This window comes from Ahaetulla prasina, chromosome 4, assembly GCF_028640845.1.
Source record: "Ahaetulla prasina isolate Xishuangbanna chromosome 4, ASM2864084v1, whole genome shotgun sequence".
Lineage (NCBI taxonomy): Eukaryota > Metazoa > Chordata > Lepidosauria > Squamata > Colubridae > Ahaetulla > Ahaetulla prasina.
In genome coordinates, this window is record NC_080542.1 from 1,756,558 (window position 1) to 1,778,193 (window position 21,636).

General features: G+C 50.1%; 1 protein-coding gene across 2 annotated transcripts; it reads right to left on the reverse strand.

Annotated features, from left to right (window-relative positions):
- Positions 1–1,015: 1,015 nt before the first annotated feature.
- EIF5A (eukaryotic translation initiation factor 5A) lies at positions 1,016–17,273 on the reverse strand. 2 transcript variants are annotated; one of them, XM_058182246.1, is made up of 6 exons: positions 17,128–17,273; positions 10,867–11,056; positions 7,058–7,162; positions 5,055–5,186; positions 3,446–3,519; positions 1,016–2,508 (listed from the first exon to the last, which is right to left on the reverse strand). In XM_058182246.1, the coding sequence occupies exons 2-5, from the start codon at positions 11,029–11,031 to the stop codon at positions 3,457–3,459; spliced, it is 465 nt and encodes a 154-aa protein (XP_058038229.1). In that variant the 5' UTR covers positions 11,032–11,056; positions 17,128–17,273; the 3' UTR covers positions 1,016–2,508; positions 3,446–3,456. The 2 variants fall into 2 exon arrangements, with proteins under 2 accessions (XP_058038229.1, XP_058038227.1); XM_058182244.1 differs by lacking the exon at positions 17,128–17,273 and adding an exon at positions 14,688–14,834.
- Positions 17,274–21,636: the final 4,363 nt, after the last annotated feature.

Genomic DNA, 21,636 nt, shown 5'->3' on the forward strand with positions numbered 1-21,636 from the left:
GAGGTCCAGAGGTCATTGAAACATGGCCGCCTGAGGAATTCTGGGAGTTGAAGTCCAGAGGTCATTGAAACATGGCCGCCTCAGGCATTCTGGGAGTTGAAGTCCAGAGATCATAAAGGTCTGGGATTATCCAGAAGTTGTGCCAGGATGCACCTGTGGGGACAGGTAGATTCTCCTGAAGGTGCCCAGACATCCAAAGGCAACCAGGCCGCTATATTCCACATGGCTGATGGGTTTTGTGTGCGATTCCAACACGGATCCTTTCAGACCCATTGCAAAGTCAGTGAAGTTGAGTTCTGGATAGAAAGCCGCCATGCTCCACATAGGGCAAGTTCCCCACTTAACGACCATTCGTTTAGTGACCGAAAATTCAAACCGCCTGGGACAACCGACTCCTATCGTTGCATTTGTCCCAGGGCGGGGGGTGGGGGGTCGTCATGCGATCCCCTTTTGCAATCTTCTGACTAGCAATGGGAGGGGGGAGGAAGCAAGATTCGGCTTAACGACCGTGTCACTAACTTAAAAACAACGGCAGCGATTCACAACCGTGGCAAGATAGCCCGTAAACTGGGACGAAGCTCGCTTAACCGTCTTGCTTGGCAACGGAGATTTTGGGCTCCACTGTTTTGTTTATAAAATATATTGCCCCCCCTCCCCATCTTACCACCATAGGGCAACCCTGGGTGGCTTACAGCTACGTATATTGTGGCCGTAAACCGAGGACTCCCTGTTTCCCCCACCATGTTCCTGCTACACCTTCACCTCTTCTTGCGCCAAGGACCGCTGACCCTCTTTTGCCGAAGAAATCTGCAATTTTCCCACCACCACCCTTTGGAGGCGCACCAATGCGCCGATGGACGGACGCCACCATTCCCCATCGACCTCCTTCTTCCCTCTGTTTTCCCCACACGCCCTCCTTGGGTCTCTGAGAAGACCCCTCCCCTGGCCAGGGCAAGGCTTTCCCCACACGTGACCCCCGACCCGCCCCCGCCAATGACACATAACCACAGCCAGGTTTTCATATTAAACTTGTTTTTATTGAGGTTGATTAACAAATGGGTTGCATTAACAGGGCGAGAGGGAGGGGAGGGCGGGGGGGGAGGGAGGGCACAGCTTGACCTGTGAACAGCAGAGGAGAGTAAATATGAACCAAGGAGACACTTTGGGGGGGGGTGCTAGTTGGTTAAACCTCCCCCCCCCTTCTCCCCCAAAAGATTCCCGAACCTGAAAACAGCTTCTTGGGTGGCGAGATACCCAGCATGAGGGGGCTCCTGGGGTGGGGTGGGGTGGGATGCTAACTCCCAAGAACGAGGGAGGGGCTCGGAGGCAGCTACAAGCACAGGAGGGGCGGGGGGGGGGCGAGGAAAGGAAATCAAACATGATTGACAGGGACCAGAGTAACCCTGCCCCTATACTCCGCAGAGGGCAGGTCCCCGTCGTTCCAGGCCCGGCAGGGGTCTTCCTGCCCCACTGTTGCAGACAAAAGGGGGCTCCAGCGAGGAGGAGGAGGAGGAAGAGGGTTTAAGCCAAGCTCAGCAACCAGAGTGGAGACCCCCCCTCCCAAAAAAAAAAATCCGTGGGTAACCTCCAAGCACGAAAGAAGTGACCACGACCTCTGCAACCCACCCAGCAGACAGGTTTGGGGGGGGGGACGACACAAAAATAAAAACCAAACAGCCCACCCCTCCCCGGTCAACAACCCTCAACAGAAACGCTCAGAAATGGGATGGGGGGGGGGGGAAGAAAGCCCACTGGGCAACTTGTTTGGCTGGGGGGGCGAGGAAAAAAGGGGAGAGCTCCTCACACACCCCCTCCCCAAATTCTCTGCCCTCTCCTCGCGAAAGGAGGATGAAAATGGCGGGGGGGGGGGAGAAAGGGGAGAACCGAAGAAGAGTGAATCCATCTGTCCTTGATGGTTTTCTTTCCGTCCCTTCCCACCTTCCTCCCTTCCAGCAGTTTTAAATATTTCTCCTTTTTTTGTTTTTAAGTGCAAATTTTCTCAACTTCTCTTTGCCAGGATTAAAAAAAAAAAAGACAATAAGGGTTGTAGTGTGACTAGCACCCGAGAGAGGAGGAGGAGGAAGAGGAGGAGGAGGAGGAGGAGGAAAATAATAATAATGATTACATCAGCATCCAGCTCTTAGGGAAGGAAGGGAGGGAGGGGAGAGATTTTTTTTAATTTTTATTATTTTCTTGCCTCGTTCTTTTTTTTTTAAAAAGACCACAAAATGAAAAGCTTGGTTTCCTTTCCTTTTAATTCAAAAAGGGGAGCAACGGGAGGATTCGAAGAGGGGTGGGTGGGTGGGAGAGGGTGTGTGTGTTGTGTGTTTGGTGTGTTTGTTGTGTTTCAAAGGAAGGGAAAGAGAGAAGATGACGGATGAAGAAAAAAAAAGCAGGAGGGGGGGGGGAGAAACCAAGATTTTGGGTGGTTTGGAGCCCAATCTGACAGTCTGCGGGTTGCGATTCCTCTCTGGTTCATTACAAGTTTGTTGCGGCTGCGGTTGTTGCCTGCAAAGGGGGGGGGGGAGAGAGAGAAAAATCCTGGATTTAGAAAACTTAGAACTCCGTCGCCTTCGACAAGACCTAAGTTTAACTCACAGAATCATCTATTGTAATGTCCTTCCTGTCGAAGAGCACTTCAGCTTCAATTGCAATAATACAAGAGCAACCAATAGATTTAAACTTAATGTCAACCGCTCCAATCTAGATTGCAGAAAATATGACTTCTGTAACAGAATCATCAGTGTTTGGAATACTTTACCTGACTCTGTGGTCTCTTCCCATAATCCCCAAAGCTTTAACCAAAAACTTTCTACTACTGACCTCACCCCATTCCTAAGAGGTCTGTAAGAGCACAAACCTGCCTACCGTTCCTGTCCTAATGTTTTCTTTCATTAAATCCAATTAATATCGTTATTGCATTCTTACGCTTATATATATATATATGCTTATATATATATATATGTTCCTCTGGAACGAACTTCCCCCGGGTTTACACCAAATACCTGACCTTCGGACCTTCCGCCGCGAATTGAAAGCTCATCTATTTATTCGCGCGGGGCTGGCCTAAATTTTATCTAAATTTTATTTTTTATTGGTTTTAAATTTATTATTAATTTTAATGGGGTTTTTAGTTATATGTGGCCATTTTTATAATCAGTTTTTTAATTAGTATTTTAAATTGTATATTTTGTACTGTTTGTTTTTATCTTGGCTGTACACCGCCCTGAGTCCTTATTGAATTAATAATAATAATAATAATAATAATAATAATAATAATAATAATAATAATAATATAGTTACTTTCATGCTTATGCTTAGATATACTGTGTGACAAAATTAAATAAATAAAAAAGAAAGAAAGCCCCCCCCCCCAGGAAGAAACGAACAAAAATAGGACTCCAAAGCCCGCCCACCCCTCTCCCCCAACCATACCTGGACTCACCTGTGGTTCCTTTATTTAGCCATGGCTTTGATGGCGACAGCAGCTTCTTCAGTCATTGCGGACAGAACGGTGATCTGGGGGGGAGGAAGAAAGGAGGTCGGAAGGAGGAAAAACTCGGGGGGGGGGGGTATCTTTGCTCTGCTTTCCTCCTCCGCCCCCCAAATTGCTGCACCCCCAAGGACCTCCCTAAATGCCAGCACTGAGACCCGCAGGGTTAGAAGCCTTCCAGTGCTGGAATTTCTTCCGCTCCATTTCTCAACCGTGGCAGCTGGAAGGTGGTGGGTAGGACTACAACTCCCAGAATCCGCCTGCCTGCCTGCCGCCATCTCTCTTTCTTTCCCCCCCCCCCCCCCCGTGGAGGCTGGCTGGGGAATTCTGGGAGTCGAAGTCCACCCACCTTCAGGCAAGCCGAGGTTGGGGAAAAACAGCATCTTGAGTAAGTTACTGAATTGCAGTGGGCCAAGAACCACGCCCCTCCGCACAGGTAATCCTCGACTTACAACCACCACGGAGCACAAACTTTCCGTTGTTGAGTGAGTGAGTTACGGCCATAGTTAAGGGAATCACGGCAGTTTTTCAATGAGTCTCACGGTTGTTCAGCAAACCCGGCTTCCCTGTTCACCTTGCTTGTCAGGTGGCGGCAAAAGAGGATCACGTGACCCCATCACCCACCCACCCACCCCAGGACGCTGCGACCGTCATAAATATGAACCACCTGCCAAGCGTCCAAAGTTTGGTCACATGACCGCGGGAACGCTGCAACAGTCGTAAGTGTGAAATATGGTCGTGACTCAGATTTTTTTCAGTGAGGCTGTAACTCTGGTCACTAAACAAACTGTTGTTAAGTCGAGGATTTTGTATACGCCCACAAACACAGACGTATACACATATACATTTGTACAAAGATAACACGCTGTTCTGTCTCCCCCCCGCCCCCACCTCAGTCCGGGAGGCACGAGCGATGACTTAATTAGCCGGCAATTCAGTCCATGGCAGCTATCAGCTCTGGCAGCAAACTAGCAAGCGTCTGCCAAGTTTTTCTGTTACTTTTTCTTGATGCCGGCGAGTCAACCAGGAACAAACAGTCCTTCAGCTCAAGTTCTCTCTAAGCAGTTGATTTGTTCGCCACGGAGTAGTATAGCAGCCCCTGCTGCTTTTATACCCTGTGGGGTGTGGCTCTGTGACTCAGCACTTCCTAGGCCTGCCCCACCCCTGCTTCTGTTGTTCCCGCATCTCCTTGTCTGTGAAACCTAGGATCTAACCAGGACTGATTGTCCTCAGCTGGGTCTGGAAGCACTGCCTGGGCCGGGGGAGATACAGAAGACAGAGGCCTCATTATTTCTTCCGCCTGGCCTGCCTCTGGTTCCTGGAGGTGAGCCAGAGAGGCCGGCCCTGCAGAAGGGAGCCCTGACGGCCCTTCCCCCTCACTCTCTGAGTCACTCTCTGGCAGGGGGCCATGCCCAGAGCGGGCGGGGGAGGGCCTGGAGCCACAACACACACATGCAAATACACACCCAGACAGACATAATTTCATTCCAAGGCACTCTTTAAACCAATCCGTCTATCGCTGATAGAAAAATGAAACCAACCCCCACCCCACCCCCCTCACCAGTATTTCTTCTCCACTGTCGTATTTCTGTTCGATCTCCTTGCCCAGTTCTCCCTCAGGGAGACGCAGATCCTCCCGGACATCCCCGCTGTCCTGGAGCAGAGAAAGGTAGCCATCCTGGATCCCAATAAGCTGCAAGAGGAAGAGGAAGAGGAGGGTGAGCAGAGTGGCCGTCCGGGCTTTCCGGAAGGAACTTCCCCCAGCAGTTTTCGAACCACTCACACTTGTCAGGCAGGGGGTGGGAGGGAGAGATCCTATGGTTGTTTAAACCAGGGGTCTCCAACCTTGGCGACTTTAAGCCTGGTGGATTTCAACTCCCAGAATTCCCCCCAGCCAGCGATATGAGTTTCCCATTTAATTGCTACGCCATCTAGCCCATATTTAACCTCTTGATTTAACCTCTTTAATTCATCATGGGTTATTTTTTTCTTTCGCGTTGCTGAAGTCAAGATATGTCGACCCCATTCCCACCGTCTAAGTTACCCGATGGAAAATACGTGATAGAGCACTGCACACCAGAACAAATACAACAGTTTTTTCCCCCGAACACCATCACTCTGCTAAACAAACAATTCCCTCCACACTGTCAAACTATTTACTAAATCTGCACCACTATTAATCTTCTCATCATTCCCATCTCTTTCCACTTATGACTGCAACTTTGTTGCCTGTATCCTTACGATTTATATTGATATTGTTTCCTGATTGCTTAATTGTAGCCTATGACTATCATTAAATGTTGTATCAAGTGTTAAATTTGTACCCTATGACTATCATTAAGTTGTAAGTGTTGTACCTTGATGAAGGTATCTTTTATGTACACTGAGAGCATATATGCACCAAGACAAATTCCTTGTGTGTCCAATCACACTTGGCCAATAAAAAAATATATTCTATTCTATTCATGCGGTCTAGACGTATTTCTTGTCCCATCAGGCTGAATATTGCTAAACCTTTGCCGGCTGTGGAATTCCGTGAGTTCATGTCCGCCCGTCTTCAACTTGCCAAGGCTGATGATGTAACAGGTTCCATACCTGCCTCCCATGACCACCTGATAGGGCCAGGAGTGGCCCCTCTCTGCTGTAACACCTGCAAGAGCCAGCTTGCCCCCACCCTGGCCAGCTTCAAAAGCGGTCAGGAAAACCGGAGTCTGCGCTAGAAGTGTAACCTGAGAAAGGTGTAACCAGTTCTCATGAAGGTAAAGGGAGGGAGGGCCTTTCAAACACGCCAGGTTCTTTTGCAGCAGCATTGTAAGAAAGTGGCATTGGCACGGGTGAGTTTGGTTTCTTAGCCTGGCCTGGCCTACCCTGCAGGGCCGACGGCCTCCCAATGGGGGGTCTGGCTTGACCGACCAATCTTCTCTGCACTCTTGTTCTAGAATGAATGCAGAGAAGAGCGACCCAGATGATTGATTAGGGGGCTGGAGGCTGTGGGAATTGGGTTTAGTTGAATGAAAAGGAGGACGTATCTAGTGGTCTTCCAATATTGGAGGGGCTGCCCCAAAGAAGAGGAGGGGGCTCAACCTATTCTCCAAAGCCCCTGAAGGCAGGACAAGAAGCCACGGATGGAAACTAACCAAGGAGAGAAGCAACCCGGAATTAAGGAGGAATTTCCTAACAGGGAGGACAATTCACCAGCGGAACAGCTTGCCACCAGAAGTTGTGGGTGCTGCATCACTGGAGGCTTTTAAGTAGAGACTCTCCTGCTTGAGCAGGGGGTTGGACTAGAGGACCTCCAGGGTCCCTTCTAACTCTGTTATTCTGACCAATTGCCGCCCTCCCCACGAGACGATACTGAAGCAGCCCTCCAACCAGGGCAGAAGCACATCCCCACGGAAGGGCAGTGTGGCCTCACACCCGCAGCCATTATACAATAATGGAGGCAATTTGGCCGTTACGCTACCCACACTGCCCAGAGACAGTGCTTCGTGAAACGGGCGGCTTTATAAATTGGATCACCAAACCAACAGACCGTGTGCGCTGACCGCAAGCCCCGGGGCTTACCTGGAAGTCATTTCTCTTGATGTTGGGCACGTCCATGTTGTGAGTGGAGGGGCAGATATCTTCATATTTTTTGCCAGTGAAGATGTCGATGCCGACGAGATGCACCTAAGAGGGCAGCAGAGGGAGAGAACGGCTTTAAAGCAAGATACGAGGAGGAAGGGGGAAGGAGGAGGAAGGAGGAGGAAGGAGGAAGGAGGAGGAGGAAGGAGGAAGGAGGAAGGAGGAAGAGGAAGAGGAGGAGGAGGAGGAGGAGGAGGAGGGAGGAGGAAGAAAGAGGAGGAAGAGGAGGAAGACTGTGGCATCCTTGGTGCTCTCTGAGCTTGGTGGTTTTCTTGCAGATGTTTCATGATCCAACTAGGGAACATCATCAGTGCTAGAAGGGAGTGGGGTTTGCAGAGAGGAGGAGTAGTAGGGGGAGTTGGAGGGGGGAGGAGGAGGAATAACAATAATAATTAATAATAATAATAATAATACATGGGTATCCTTGATGCTCTCTGAACTGAACCTGGCGGCTTTTTTGCAGACGTTTCATGACCCAACAAGGGAACATCATCAGTGCTAGAGGGAGGGGGGGCTTGCAGGGGGGAGGAGGAGGAGGAGGAAGCCGCCCTGCCTGGCAAAACAGTTTCTAAATTGTTTTAAGAAGTTTCGGGCATTTTCATTGTAATTTATTTGTCGAATTGTCAGTGGCCCGGAGTCGCTGAGCTGGGGCAGCCACAGAAACTGAATAAAGGAATAAATGTATTAATTAAACTTAACCACCCAACTCTCTCATGGAGGGGCTCGAGAGCAGCCCCCTCCCCATCTCAGTAGTTCTTGAGAGGCTTGGAAGGAGGAATATGTGCAGAAGCTCAGGCAGACAGACTCATCTTGCAGCCTGTGGTCCATTGGGGAGAAGAAAGCCAGGCTTAAAACGGAGGGAACCGAGTTCAAATCGCCTTTGAAGGCTTACACTTTGCCTCTGGGCATTTTCAAAGTTTTGTTAAAAAAAAAATCCTCAATCTCCTGGAAGATTTTGGGGGTGGCGTTTGCAACACACACCAAGTACACTCACAACTCCCCCAAAAAATAGTAATAAATGATTGGAGGCTTCGGTTCTATCCAAACCTTAAAATGTCCAAATTCCACACACACACACACACACACAAAAATGAAGGCAGGCATCACCAGCGGAAGGAATTCCAGCGTGTGGCTCAGAGGCCCAAATGATGTATTTGTGTATTTAGTCCGTATGTCAGGCAGGATAAACTGGGAAGGACTTTTTGGCTCCTAACAAGCCACCGGGAGGAAGGAGAGGTTTTCAAGAGGGAAGGTGATTCCGATGAACATGTTTAAAGCAATTAATGCGTTAATGACTGGATTCTAATGGAAGCTGCAACCCTGAAGGCTCCTGGCGTATGTTAAAAAATGGGATTTCGTTTTTTTAAAAAAAGTTTTAATTTTTAAAATGCACCGGTTGGAATAAAAGCAATATTCATTATGTATTGTTACGATGGGTCCCATCTGGAGCTCTTAAAATAGCCTTAGAAATTCTCGGGTGTTTTTTTTTTTAATACAGGTCGTCCTTGACTTACGACCCTAATCGAGCCCAGAATTTTATGCCGCTCAGTGAGAAATTTGTGCAGGGAGTTTTGCGCCCCGCTTTGCGGCTTTCCTGGCCGCGTTTGTTAAGCGAATCACTGCGGTTGCTAAATTTAATAGCACGATCGATAAGCAAATCTGGCTTTCCACGTTGACTTTCCTCGTCAGATGGCCGCAAAAGGGGATCACGTGACCGTCGTAAATGCGAACCAGTGGTCGAGCATCCGAATGTAAATCTTATGTCCGTGGGGATGCTGCAATGAATGGTCGCAAGTGTGAAAAAAGGTCCTAAGTGACTTTTTTCAGTGCCGTCGTAACTTCGAACGGTCACTAAATGAACTGTTGTAAGTCAAGGGCTACCTGGATCTCTCTAGATTGAAGGGGGCCGGGCACGCTTGGATGCTGTGGGGTAAGAAATTAAAATGTGACTTCTGGTCTCCAGGTAGTCCTTGGCTTACAACCGTTTTGTTTAGTGACCGTCTGAAATGACCCCCCAGCGCTGACAAAAGTGACTTACAACTGGTTTTCACACTTAATGACTGTTGTAGCACCCCTGTAGTCACAAGAAACTCCCCACCCAATTAGTTGTCAATTGGATTACACACAGCCCTCAAACCTACAACCACAGTTGAAGCCAACATTTCTGTTGCTATGCAGGACAGTCGAATTTGGCCTTGTTTTACGACCTTCCTTGCCACGGTTGTTAAGCAAGTCACTGCAGTTGTTAAAGGAATCACGCGGTTGTTAAGTGAATCCGGCTTCCCCTATCGGCTTTCCTTGTCGGAAGGTCGCAAGAGAGGATCACGAAACACCCACCCATCCCGGGACGCTGCAACCGTCACAACTACAAGTCAGCTGCCAAGCATCCCAATTTCGATCAGGTGACCGTGGAGAACCTGCCATGGGGTCGTTAAGTGTGAAAAACGGTCGTAAGTCACTCGGAATGAATTGTTAAGTCCAGGTCTATCACGGATCACCGAGGCCGGGAAGATAAAGTGAGCTAAAAACATACTTATTCACTCAAGCAGGACTGGCATAAATAGTTGATTTTAAATTGGGGTTTTAGGGATTTTAAATATTTGTAAATTTTTTAAATTATCGGCCATTTATTAATAGTTTCTTTTAATTTCTTTTAATTGTATATACTCTGTATTTTATTTCGGCTGTACACCGCCCTGAGTCCTTCGGGAGAAGGGCGGTATAAAAATCTAATAAAATAAAATAAATAAATAAATAAAATAAAATAATGAATGCAACTTTTAAGGGCTCCATTCTAATCCATTCTGGGGTACCAAACTCCTGTACCCCAACTTCCGTGACATTCCACCGTCAGAGCTTGAGGGGGGACTGGGGAAGATTTTTTTCTTTAAATTTCCCTTGCAGAATGCAGCATCTTTATTTATTTATTTTGCTAACTGCATGAAGATCTGAGCCTACCTAGCCAGCTCCAGCTCAGGAAAGGAGCCGCCACAATTGTAGTCAAAAACACCAACAAAGATTGTGTGTGTATTTGGGGGGAGGAGGGGGGGGAGATCCAGGCCTCCCTAAGTGGCACCTGACATTGTGGTGGGGTAGAAAAAACAGTGGGGGCGTCTCCTATGCCAAGCAGGAAAATGGCACCAATGGAGTATTTGTAGCTCAGGGCTGAACTGTTGGGGCTCCTTGGTGGTCTTGGAGCCTGGTGGTTTTCTTCCAAGCGTTTCATGACCCAACTAGATAACGTCACCAGTGCTGGTTGAGTTCCACCTTTCATTCTAGCACTGATGATGTTACCTAGTTGGGTCATGAAACGCTTGGAAGAAAACCACCAGACTCAGAGAGCACCAAGGACCCCCCACGGTCCTTTTTCCTCTCCCCTCCTTCCTTCTAGGACGGATGATGTTACCTGGCTGGGTCATGAAACATCTGCAAGAAAACAACCCAGCTCAGAGAGCACCAAGGATCCCATGGACCACCTCCTCCTCCTCCTCCCTTCTAGCACTGATGGTGTTACCTAGTCGGGCCTCGAAACGTCTCCAAGGAAAAACTAAGGTCAGGGAAAACAGACTTAGGTCCCAGGATTCTGGTCATCCTCCTCCTCCTCCATCTGGCCAGCTGCAGAATCACACACACACAGCAACAAGGGGAAACCACCACTCGACTCCTGTTGGGTACACGCAAACCCACGCACCGCTACTCGCCTGCCACAAATCTCACACACACACACACACAGAGCGACCGCCCCTTACTTTGGCGTGGCCGTGCTTGCCCGTCTTCGAAGTGGACATCTCCACAATCTTGCAGGGCCGCCCCTTGAGCACCACAAAGCCGTTCTTCCGGAGGGCGGAGCACTGCATGGGGAAGGTGGCGGAGGCGCCGGCATCGCCGGTCTCGAAGTCCAGGTCATCAGCCATGGTGGATCAGGTGTTGTGGAAACCGCTGGGGGAGGAGGAAGAGGAAGAGGAGGAGGAGGAGAAGGAGGAGAGAGAAAGGTCAGGGCAGAAGTGGGCAGAAGGCAAATGCGCGAGCGTTTGCTGGACGGGCCGAGTCCGGCAAGGGTGGAAGGAGGAAATAAACCCTGCCGATACGGAGGCGGCAACCTAGGAGAGCGCACTGTCTTCCTTTTAAAGTTTCCACACCTGCTGGTTGGCGCACGGCAAGCACACCTGTTGTTCCCAAAGCTGGAAGGGGAAGAGACAGGATTCAAGGGTCTGGCAGGCTAAACTGTATCAGGAATGGCTGAGGGTTAGTCTAACTAAGAAGAGAAGGACCGGATCAAGGAGAGAAGTAACCTGGAAGGAAGGAGAAACTTCCTGAAAGTGAAGGACAATTCATCAGTGGGACTGCTTGCCACCAGAAGTTGGAGGCTTTTAAGAAAAGACTGGACAGGCACTTGTCTGAAATGGCGCAGGGTCTCCTGCTTGAGCAGGGGTTGGACTAGAAGACCTCCAAGGTCCCTTTCCAGCTCTATTCTGATTGAGAGGCCGTTTCCAGGGAGGAAGGGGGGTCCCCCTGTTCTCCAAAGCACCCGAAGGCAGAAGCAGCAGCAACGGATGGAAACTAATCAAGAAGAGAAGCAACCTGGAAGGGAAGGAGAAATGTCCTGACAGTTGTCACGGGTGATCAGCCAGTGGAACAGCTTGCCACCGGAAATCGCAGATGCTCGGCCACTGGAGGTTTCCAAGAAAAGATTTGTCTGGGATAGTATAAAGTCTCCTGCTTGAGCAGGGGGTTGGTTAGAAGACCTCTTAAGGACCCTTCCAGCTCTGCAACTATGATTCTATTACAATCACTGCAGTGGCGTCTCTCCAGAAGCTGTGGGGGCTCCAAGCAAGGGAAGCTTAAGAGGGTCTCCTGCCTTGGCCTGGGGTGGACTAGAGGACCTCCAAAGTCCCTTCCAATCCTATTACTCTACATCCATGCAACGTCTTTTATAAATGCTCCATGCCAAGGGCCACCAACAAGAAAAACACAGACTTCAGAGGATAATTAGAACTGCAGAAAAAATAATTGCAACCAACCTGCCTTCCATTGAGGACCTGTATACTGCACGAATCAAGAAGAGGGCCGTGAAAATATTTACAGACCCCTCATATCCTGGACATAAACTGTTTCAACTCCTACCCTCAAAACGACGCTATAGAGCACTGCACACCAGAACAACTAGACACAAGGACAGTTTTTTCCCGAAGGCCATCACTCTGCTAAACAAATAATTCCATCAACACTGTCAGACTATTTACTGAATCTGCACTACTATTAATCTTCTCATAGTTCCCATCACCCATCTCCTTCCACTTATGACTGTATGACTGTAGCTTTGTTGCTGGCAATCCTTATGATTTATATTGATATATTGACCATCGTGTTGTAAATGTTGTACCTTGATGAAGGTATCTTTTCTTTTATGTACACTGAGAGCATCTGCACCAAGACAAATTCCTTGTGTGTCCAATCACACTTGGCCAATAAAATTCTATTCTATTCTACCAAAACATCTCCATGAATTCTCCAAAATTAGGCACTGCCCAAAAAAAACCCAACAAAAAACTTTTAATAGACCAGGGGTCTCCAACCTTGGTCCCTTTAAGACTTGTGGACTTCAACTCCCAGAGTTCCTCAGCCAGCTTTGCTGTCTGAGGAACTCTGGGAGTTGAAGTCCACAAGTCTTAAAAGGGACCCAGGTTGGAGACCCCTGTACTAGACCGTAACGTATCAGCCAACCTACTTCCTAGTTCAAGCCATACATTGGGGTTACAAGCCTTTGAATCCAAAGGGTACCCAACCGTGGCCCCTTTTAAGGCCTGTGGGCTTCACCCCTCAAAATTACTGGCTGGGGAAATCTGGGAGTTGAAGTCCACAGGAGAGGAAGTGGCCAAGTTGGATATCTCTGGGTCTCGGGAGATCCTGCCCGCTCAGCTGAAGTTGAACCAGAGGCTGGGCTATTTGGGGTTAAGGGGCACAGGGGGGGGTCCATTGTCTTATTAAGCAGATGCCCCAGCGTGCTTCAGAATGGGAACTCTGGAGGCAGAGACAAAGCAAACACCCAAATTCGAGTCTAGCTAGATTTTAGCACCGCCTGTCATTTTTAACCCATCAAAAAGGACAAACTGCCAAGACCACAGCTAAATTAATTGGACATCTTTTAAGTGGAGTAGAACCGGCACCCAAAAACTTCTCCTAAAAACATTTTTTTCCCCCCCCCAGCACTGCTGATAATTTTCAGGATCTCCCAGTGGTTCCCCCTCCACGTTTTCTCATTACTACTGCATACTTTTTTTTAAAAAAAAAAAATCTACTAAAAGAACCATACAGGTAGTCCTCGACTTATGACCACACGGAACCCCAAATTTCTGTAGTTAAGCGAGTTTTGCCCTGTTTTACGACCTTCCTCGACTTACGAGCCCAACATTTCTGTAAAGTGGAAACATTCTTAGGTTTTGCTCCATTTTACCACATTTCTTGCCACAGTTGTTAAACGAGCAACACATTTGTTAAGCGAATCTTAACATGCGACTCCAGGACACTGCGACCGTCATAAATATGAATCAGTCGCCAAGCGTCTGTTCTTCATTTTAAAGAGTTCACTAAACACAGTGTTGTAAGTCAAGGACTACCTGAAGTCCGGCTTGTCTTTTGAAAAAGCACCTCTGAGCCAGCTAAAAGACGTGGGTGAAACGAGAACCTCTCCTGACATTTAGTAACCTTCACTTAGCAAGAAGCCTGCAAGTGAGCTTTCCATGCCCGACAGGAGCCCAAAATTTAGCCAAGATCAAGCCCGACTACTTCAACCCCACGGAGCCCTCCCCGCTGTCTCTATTTTGGGATCTCCTGCTCCTCCAGAGTCAAAGCGGTGTGAAGGTTTGCAGCTTTCAGGCACCGGATTCTCTCCCTCTCAAGGGCCGGTGGAATCCAAAGGAGCAACTTCACTCAAAACTTGCAATTTTAAAACTTGGGACTGGCCTTCCCCATCTGTCTTGGGGAAAGGGGAGGGGGAATAAGCCAAGAGAGGGGGGGAAAAGCTCATTTTTGGTGTGTGTTTTGTTTAAAAAGAAACTTCTAACTTAGGTTTAGCAAAGACCCAAAGACTTTTTACGCCCCAAGGAGCCAGCTTTACTCACTCACAAAAAAGAAAAGGAAAAAAAAAATCCACCTTGCCAACATGCAAATCAGATAATTGCTTTGTGGAGCAAACAATCTTCCCTTAAGGCATGAAAGGTCTAAGTACAGATAAGCCCCCAAGCACCCCAACCCACATGTGTGTTTGGGGCGAAAATAAAAGCAGACCTTCCCTTCTGGAAAGGCATTTAACCCCAGGCCCATTCTCTGACCCACTCTTCCAAGGCAGAGCTCTGCTCTCAGGAGAACCAGACAAAAGAGGGGCAGCAGGGGGGCTCCCAGGGAAGCTCAGCCCTCCCTCTGCCTTAGACCGGAGCTGGAAATTCCCAAAGACAAAGCCCAAGACCCAGGCATGAGGAGGTGGCTGCAGACACAGCTGCTGGCTCCTTCTTCAGCCCACCCACCCACCCCTTGCAAGAGGCCAACCGGAGTCTCCTCTCCCGCTGCAAACCTGTCCGGGGGAAATTGAGTAACCGTCATGGGCTGACAGTGACTCCGAGAAAGGCCGTCAGCGGTGGTGGCAGCCAGGCTGGTGGCACCGGGGAGGCCCAGCTGCCACCTCCGCTACCACGTGCTTCCGATTGTGTGTGCTGCTGCTGCTGCAGCCGCCGAGCAAAAGGGGAAAGGAGGAGGAGGAGGAGGAGGAAGTTTGCACCCACTTTGCTGGAAAGAGGCAGAAAGAGAGAGAGAGAGAGAGAGAGAGAAGAGAGCAAGGCAGCCTCTCCGGTGGGTCCGCATGTCGGGAGGGAGCCTCCCCTCGGCTCTTGCCAACCCCAAGCATGATTCAGCTAAGCTGCCACTGCGGAGAGACAGGCTCCACACCACGTGACCAGCCTGGGGGCAGAGGAGGAGGAGGAGCAGCCACTTTTGATCTTGACCCCAGCTGTTACCTCCCCAATTCTTGAGGGTGACAAACGTCTCCCCAGGAGAAGCTTCTGTGCAGGAGCTCCCCTCCTAAGAGTCCCGGCAGGGTTGGGGGTATCTGAACAGATTCTCCCATGCCTCAAAGTCTGCTCCGAGTTTGAATCCAGCCTGAGGTCTCTGCTCCCACCCACCCCCTCCTCCTCCTCCTCAAATGGCCCCTGAGGCCATCTATCTGGGGAGAAAGGAAAGCCACTAACATGGCTGCCGTACCCAACCTCCCCCCCCACCTCCAAACTGGGCTACCATATGCAAGCAAAAGCCAAGCCAAAAACAGGCCCCTCCCCTTATCTAGGTAGCTAAGTGGCATTAGGAAGGTGAACTTCCGCCAAGGGTGCATGTTGAACAAAGCCCCCCATCCAGGGGGAATCCCATGGGGGGGGGAGGGAGCAGACAAGCCTACTTTCAAGATTTAAAATCAGGGGTGGCCAAGCTTGGCTCCTTGTAAGTAAGACCTGTGGGACTTCAACTCCCAGAAATCCCCAGCCGGCCATGTTGGCTAGGGAATCCTGGGAATTTGAAGTCCACATGCCTTAAAACTTGCAAAGCTTCATAAAAAAACCCTGCAAGGGTTGCTCTCCATCATGGGGGGGGGGAGTTCAAATCCAGCTGTTGCCCTTTTTTCATTCTTTTTCTTTCTTTTTTCCCAGTCAGCAAAGCCATTGCAATGACTTTTCCTTGCCATCCACCCTCTGCATTCCTCTCCCCCACCCCACAAAAAAAGACTCACCCCAACGCCCCCCTCCCCGGGGGGGGGGTCTTGACTCCCCCAAATTGCAAAAGAAAAAAAAGTGGGGGGGGGAAAGCCGCCTTCCCAAACATGCAAATCCCTCTGGGATCCCCTAGCCCCCCCCCAAAAAAAAAAAATTAAGGGGGAGGGTCTTGGGAGGCCTTCCCTTTAAAGGGCAACCACGGGCTTCCCCCTCCCCCAAAAAGAGACTGAGGTCACACAACCGGAATCACAAAATTCCGCCTATTTTGGGGTTTGCACAAGCCACAACCAAACCACGAAGGAAAGGAAGGAGGGAGGGAGGGGGGGGAAGAGAAGCTGGTTTAAACCGCCCCAGTGTGTATCTTCAGCCCAATATTTGGGTCTGGGGAGGAGGGGCGGGGGCAGGCTTGGCTCTGACTGATCCCCAGCTCCCTTCCTCGCTTTTCCCCCCAACGAAACTCTGAAATCTTGGGAGGGGATGCCTCCAATTAGGGCTCCCTCCCCTCCCCCAGGATCCCTCCCCAAATTCAGGCACCTCCTCCTCCAGCAGTTCAACCCAGGCCAGGCTCTCCCTTTAAAGGCGAACTCCCCCTCCCAAGAAAACCAAAGCTCGCCCCTCCTCCCTCCTTCCAATGACACCCGCCCCTCCACAAATTCAGGCACCCCTAAAAGGCTTCAACCCAGGACAGGCGACCCTCCTCCCAGGAAGACCCCTCCTCCCAATGACACCCCCTCCTCCAAGGACTCCCCCACCACCACCAATTCAGGGTTCACCCCAGGACACTTTGGGCGACCCTCCCCTCTCTCCCCTCCAAGAAGACCCCGAGGCAGCCCTCCTCTTTCCCCCTCCTCCCCAAGGAGAGGGGGTGTCTTCCGAGAACCCCTCCCTTTACCCTCCTCCCCTGGGAGCCCTAAGGACTACACGGCCCATCAGGCGCGGCGAGGCCCGCTCAGCCACCACACGTGGAGGGACCCCCCTCCTCCAACTTTCCTGCTTCCCCGGAAGCCCCCTTCCTCCTGAGGGGCGCCCCGCCCCATGACTCAGCCGAGGGGCGGCCTGGCTCCGCACCAGGCGAGGCGGAGGCTGAGGCGGCAAGCGGGCTTCCTCCTCCTCCTCCGCCGCCTGCCTGCTGGTCCGAGGCGGCCGCCACGCGGTGAGGCCTCGGGGACGCGCGTGCCCGAGCTCGGGGCCGCCCCTGCCCCCACACCGGCCTTTCTTCCCCTCCCTCCCGCGACCCTCCTCCCCTCAGCGACTCACCCGCCCGCGAGCTCAACCGCCGCCGCGCCGCCGCCGCCGCTGCCTGCTGCAACCCAGCCCGCAGTGCGCACGCGCACTCCTCCGCCTCTCCCGCCTGCTTCCCCCCCCCCCCCACACACACCTTCTTTGGCGCTCGCGCCCCGTCGCCGCACGCGCACTGGAGGCGGCGCCCCGGAGGGGTGGGAAAGGAGGAGCCTCTTCCGGCTCCCCTCGCGCCTGCGCCGAGAGGGAGCCCGGCCGGTTCTGAGCGTGCGCGCGCATGCGGAGTGGGGGCAAAAAGGGGAAAAACGCCGACCACCGATGGTCAATGCGCATGTGTGATTTTTTTTTTTTTTCTCTCTCTCCCAAAAGGAGCCCCTAACTAGGAAACGTCCTGCTTCACGACTCGGGGGGGGGTTGGTGTTTGAGGCAGCGCGCAAGCGCGTGGACCGGTTTTCCTCCTCCCTCCCTCCCTCCCCCCCCCGCGCGGCCATTTGCTTGAGATCACGCATGCTCCTAGGCCGCGCACGCCTCGAGTTTGGCGGCCTCGGCGAACGCTCTCCAACCCAGCGGGCGGACGTCGAGAAGGGCGCATGCGTGCTTCGGCTGGCGAGGCCGAACGACCCCGTACCACCGAGTGCGCGTGTGGCGAGCGGCCCAGAGCGGCGCGGCCAAAGCCTTTTCCCTACCACGCGAGCCTCGGCGGCCATCTTGCCCGGGCCGCGGCCTCCATGGTTGCCACGGCAACGGCGGCGGCCTCCATTCCAGGCCGCTCCCGAAGCGAAAAAATTGGGACTTTTCCCAAATGAAGAATTAAGTTTTCCTCCTTATCTGACTATGTATCTGCCGGTGGCCTGGACTTCAAGTCCCATGCTTAAAAGCCGAGGCAGCAGAGGCCTACGGCATGGCGAGGGGTCCTTTATTGAGCCCCTGACGGACCCACCGTAAAGCCATAAATCTTTCTAAAATCGAATGAAAATACTTTTAGGTTTATTTAGGCAGGAAGGTTGGGGCCAGACCCCGTAAGGCAATGCCAACCTCTCAGGCCTAACTCTGCCTGTGAAAGGGATTGGGACTACAAAACCCATCCTCCCCGGCCGGCAACCAGGCCATGAAGTGGTGCCTTAGGGTGCTGGGAGTTGGAGCCCACCAGCACAAACTAAGGCAGGGAGGGGAATTGGGGGCTTTTGGGGTGCAACTATTGCCCCCCCCCATGAGAGCCACAGAGGATGGACTTTCAAACACAACAAAACCCATGTTAACTAGCTAGTGTGGGGGTCTCCAACCTTGGCAGCTTTAAGACTTGTGGACTTCAGCTCCCAGAATTCCCTCAGCCAGCTTTGCTGGCTGAGGGATTCTGGGAGTTGAAGTCCACAAAGTCTTAAAGTTGCCAAGGTTGGAGAAGCCCTGAGCTAGTGCAACAGTATTACAAAAACCATGTTTCCAGTATTACAAACTCCGTGGCTCTCCAGAGGGTGGACTTTGTAATACTTGAAACGCTACTTGGAGGTTGTACAACTTGGAACTATTACAAAGTCCATGTGGCTCTCAAGAGGATGGACTTCAATGATACTTGGAACATAGTTTTTGTAGTACTTTTGCACGGGGTAATTAACAAGGTTTTTCTTGTATTACAAAGTCCATCCTCTCTGGCTCTCACAAGTCTACCTTCTCGGGGGTCTCGCCCTTCCCCACACCCCTCCTCTTCCCCCACCCCCCAAAAATCTTGCTACGTTTGGGTCTTGTTCTCCCTGCCCACCTCGCAGGGTTGTTGTGGGGAAAATACATGGAAAGATTACTCTATTGTTTGCTTGATTTTACGGGAGGGGGCGGGTGTACTGTGTATATTGGGCTTTTTATTTTTATGTAAACTGCCCATAGTCACTTGAAAGGGTGTGGGCTTCCCTATAAATTCTCTAAATAAATATTTATCGTATGGCACATTGGCATCATATTTCAGTAAAAAGGAATGGAGGGGTAAAAACGCAAAACACAGGAAGTCAAATCTGAAATCTTAATGGGTTAGGTTACACGCGTCGTATCTAAGTTGCAAATCTAATTTTTTTATTTTATTTCTCGCAGCCAAATGCAGGCAGTTCTTCACTTAGGACCACAACCGAGCCCAAAATTGCTGTTACTAAGTGAGACAGTTGTTAAAGTGCGTTTTTTCCCCTTTCTACAATCTTTCTTGCCAAAGTTGTTCAGTGAATCACTGCGGTTCTTAAATTGATCACACGGTGGTTAAGTGAATCTGGATTCTCCATTGGCTTTGCTTGTCTGAAGGTCGCAAAAGAGGATCACGTAACAACCGTCATAAATACGAGTCACTTGCCAAGCGTCCAAATGTTGATCATGTGACCGTGGGGTTGCTCCAACTGCCATAAATGTGAAAAACGGTCATAAATTCTACCCTCTGGAACGAGCTTCCTCTGGGGCTTTGTCAACTCCCCGACCTCCGGACCTTCCGCCGCGAGCTGAAGACGCTGTTGTTTCGACGAGCAGGACTAGCGTGAATATAGTTTTAAATTGGGGTTTTAAATCAGGGGTTTTAAACGGGGTTTTAAATTTGTATTTAAAAGTTTTAGGCCATCAATTGAATAAGTTTTCTATACTGTTTTAACTGTTTTATATTATATGTTTTCTGTTGTTTTTATTGGCCTGAGTCCTTCGGGAGAAGGGCGGTATATAAATATAATAAATAATAATAATAATAATAATAAATAATTTTTTCCAGTGCTACCGTAACTTCGAACAGTCCCTAAACGAGTATTGTAAGTCGAGGACTACTTATAATAAATAAGAATAGATCTAAATCAGGGGTCTCCAACCAAGGCAACTTTAAGATTTGTGGACTTCAACTCCCAGAATCTGGGAGTTGAAGTCCACAAGTCTTAAAGTTGCCAAGGTTGGAGACCCCTGATCTAAATGAATAAAAAATTAGATATGGTCTTAGTTACTTTATAAGATGGGATAAAAATGTAATAAATGAAATTTGTCTTTTGGCACCCTTAACGCGTTGCTTCTACAGGCAGTCCTCGACTGTTCATTTAATGACCAAAGTTACAACAGCGCTGAAAAAAGCGACTTATGACCGTTTTTCACACTTACGCCCGTTGCAAGCCTCTGTGTGATGATCATGTAATCAAAATTCAGACGTTCGGCAAATGAATCGTATTTATGACAGCTGCAGCATCCCAGGGACCACGCGATCCCTCTTTTGCGACCTTCGAACAAGCAAAATCAATGGGGAAGCCGGATCCGCTTAACAACCGTGTGGCTAACTTCACAAAGGCAGTGATTCGCTTAATAACCTTGGCAAGAAAAAAATCGCAAAATGGGGCAAAGTCGCTTCACAAATGTTTCACTTAGCAACGTAAAATTTGGGCTCAATTGTGGTCACAACCCGAGGACTACCTGTATACGAAGACGCTCCGTGGCTCAACGGTCCGTGCCGGTTTTCATTTCCACCCGGTTGCCCCCTCCGAACAATGGAGCATGTCAGAAGTGCAGATGGAAAATCAGGACCAGCCCAAAGTGTGCAGATTGTGTCCATGGGCAGCAGAGGGCAGAATCTGCAGCCAGCACCGCCTGCCAGGTAAAGGGGCACCAGTCAAAATCCAGCCTGGAATTGGCACCCTCTGCCAACAACATTTTGTGTGCCATTCATTGTATGTTGTGCGTAGCCAGCAGAATTGGCCGAATGGAATAAGCCACAGTCAAATTACCGTGCCATGGAAACTAAGCTAGCTGAGTCTCTCTTATCATAGTTCTCGACTTACAATTAACCCCCAAATTTCCATGGCTAAGCGAGGCCATGGTTAAAAGTGAGGTTTGCTCCACTTTACGACCTCTCTGGCCATAGTTGTTAAGTGAATTCCTGCAGGTGTTCATTTATTTAGAAACATTCCTATTTATTTATTTATTTATTTATTTATTCATTCATTCAAATTTTTATACCGCCCTATCTCCCGAAGGACTCAGGGCGGTTTACAGCCAGATAAAAACATGAGAATAATACAAGTAAAAACAACAGTTAAAAAACTTATTAATTAGGCCAAATTAAAAATATCACTAAAATAATATAAAACCCCATTAAAAACTAAATTTAAAACTAAAACCCTAGGCCAGCCCTGCACAAATAAATAGATGCGTCTTAAGCTTGCGACGGAAGGTTCAGAGGTCAGGAAGTTGGCGGAGTCCTGGGGGAAGCTCGTTCCAGAGGGTGGGGGCCCCCGAAGAGAAAGACCTTCCCCTGGGTGTTGCCAGTCGGCACTGCCTGGCGGACGGCACCCTGAGGAGTCCCTCCCTGTGAGAGCGCACGGGTCAGTGAGAGGCAATCGGTGGCAGCAGACAGTCCCGCAAGTAGCCTGGCCCTAAGCCATGGAGCGCTTTGAAGATAGTCACCAAAACCTTGAAGCGCACCCAAAAGGCCACAGGTAGCCAGTGCAGTCTGCGCAGGAGAGGTGTCACACGGGAGCCACGAGGGGCTCCCTCTATCACCCGCGCAGCTGCATTCTGAACCAACTGAAG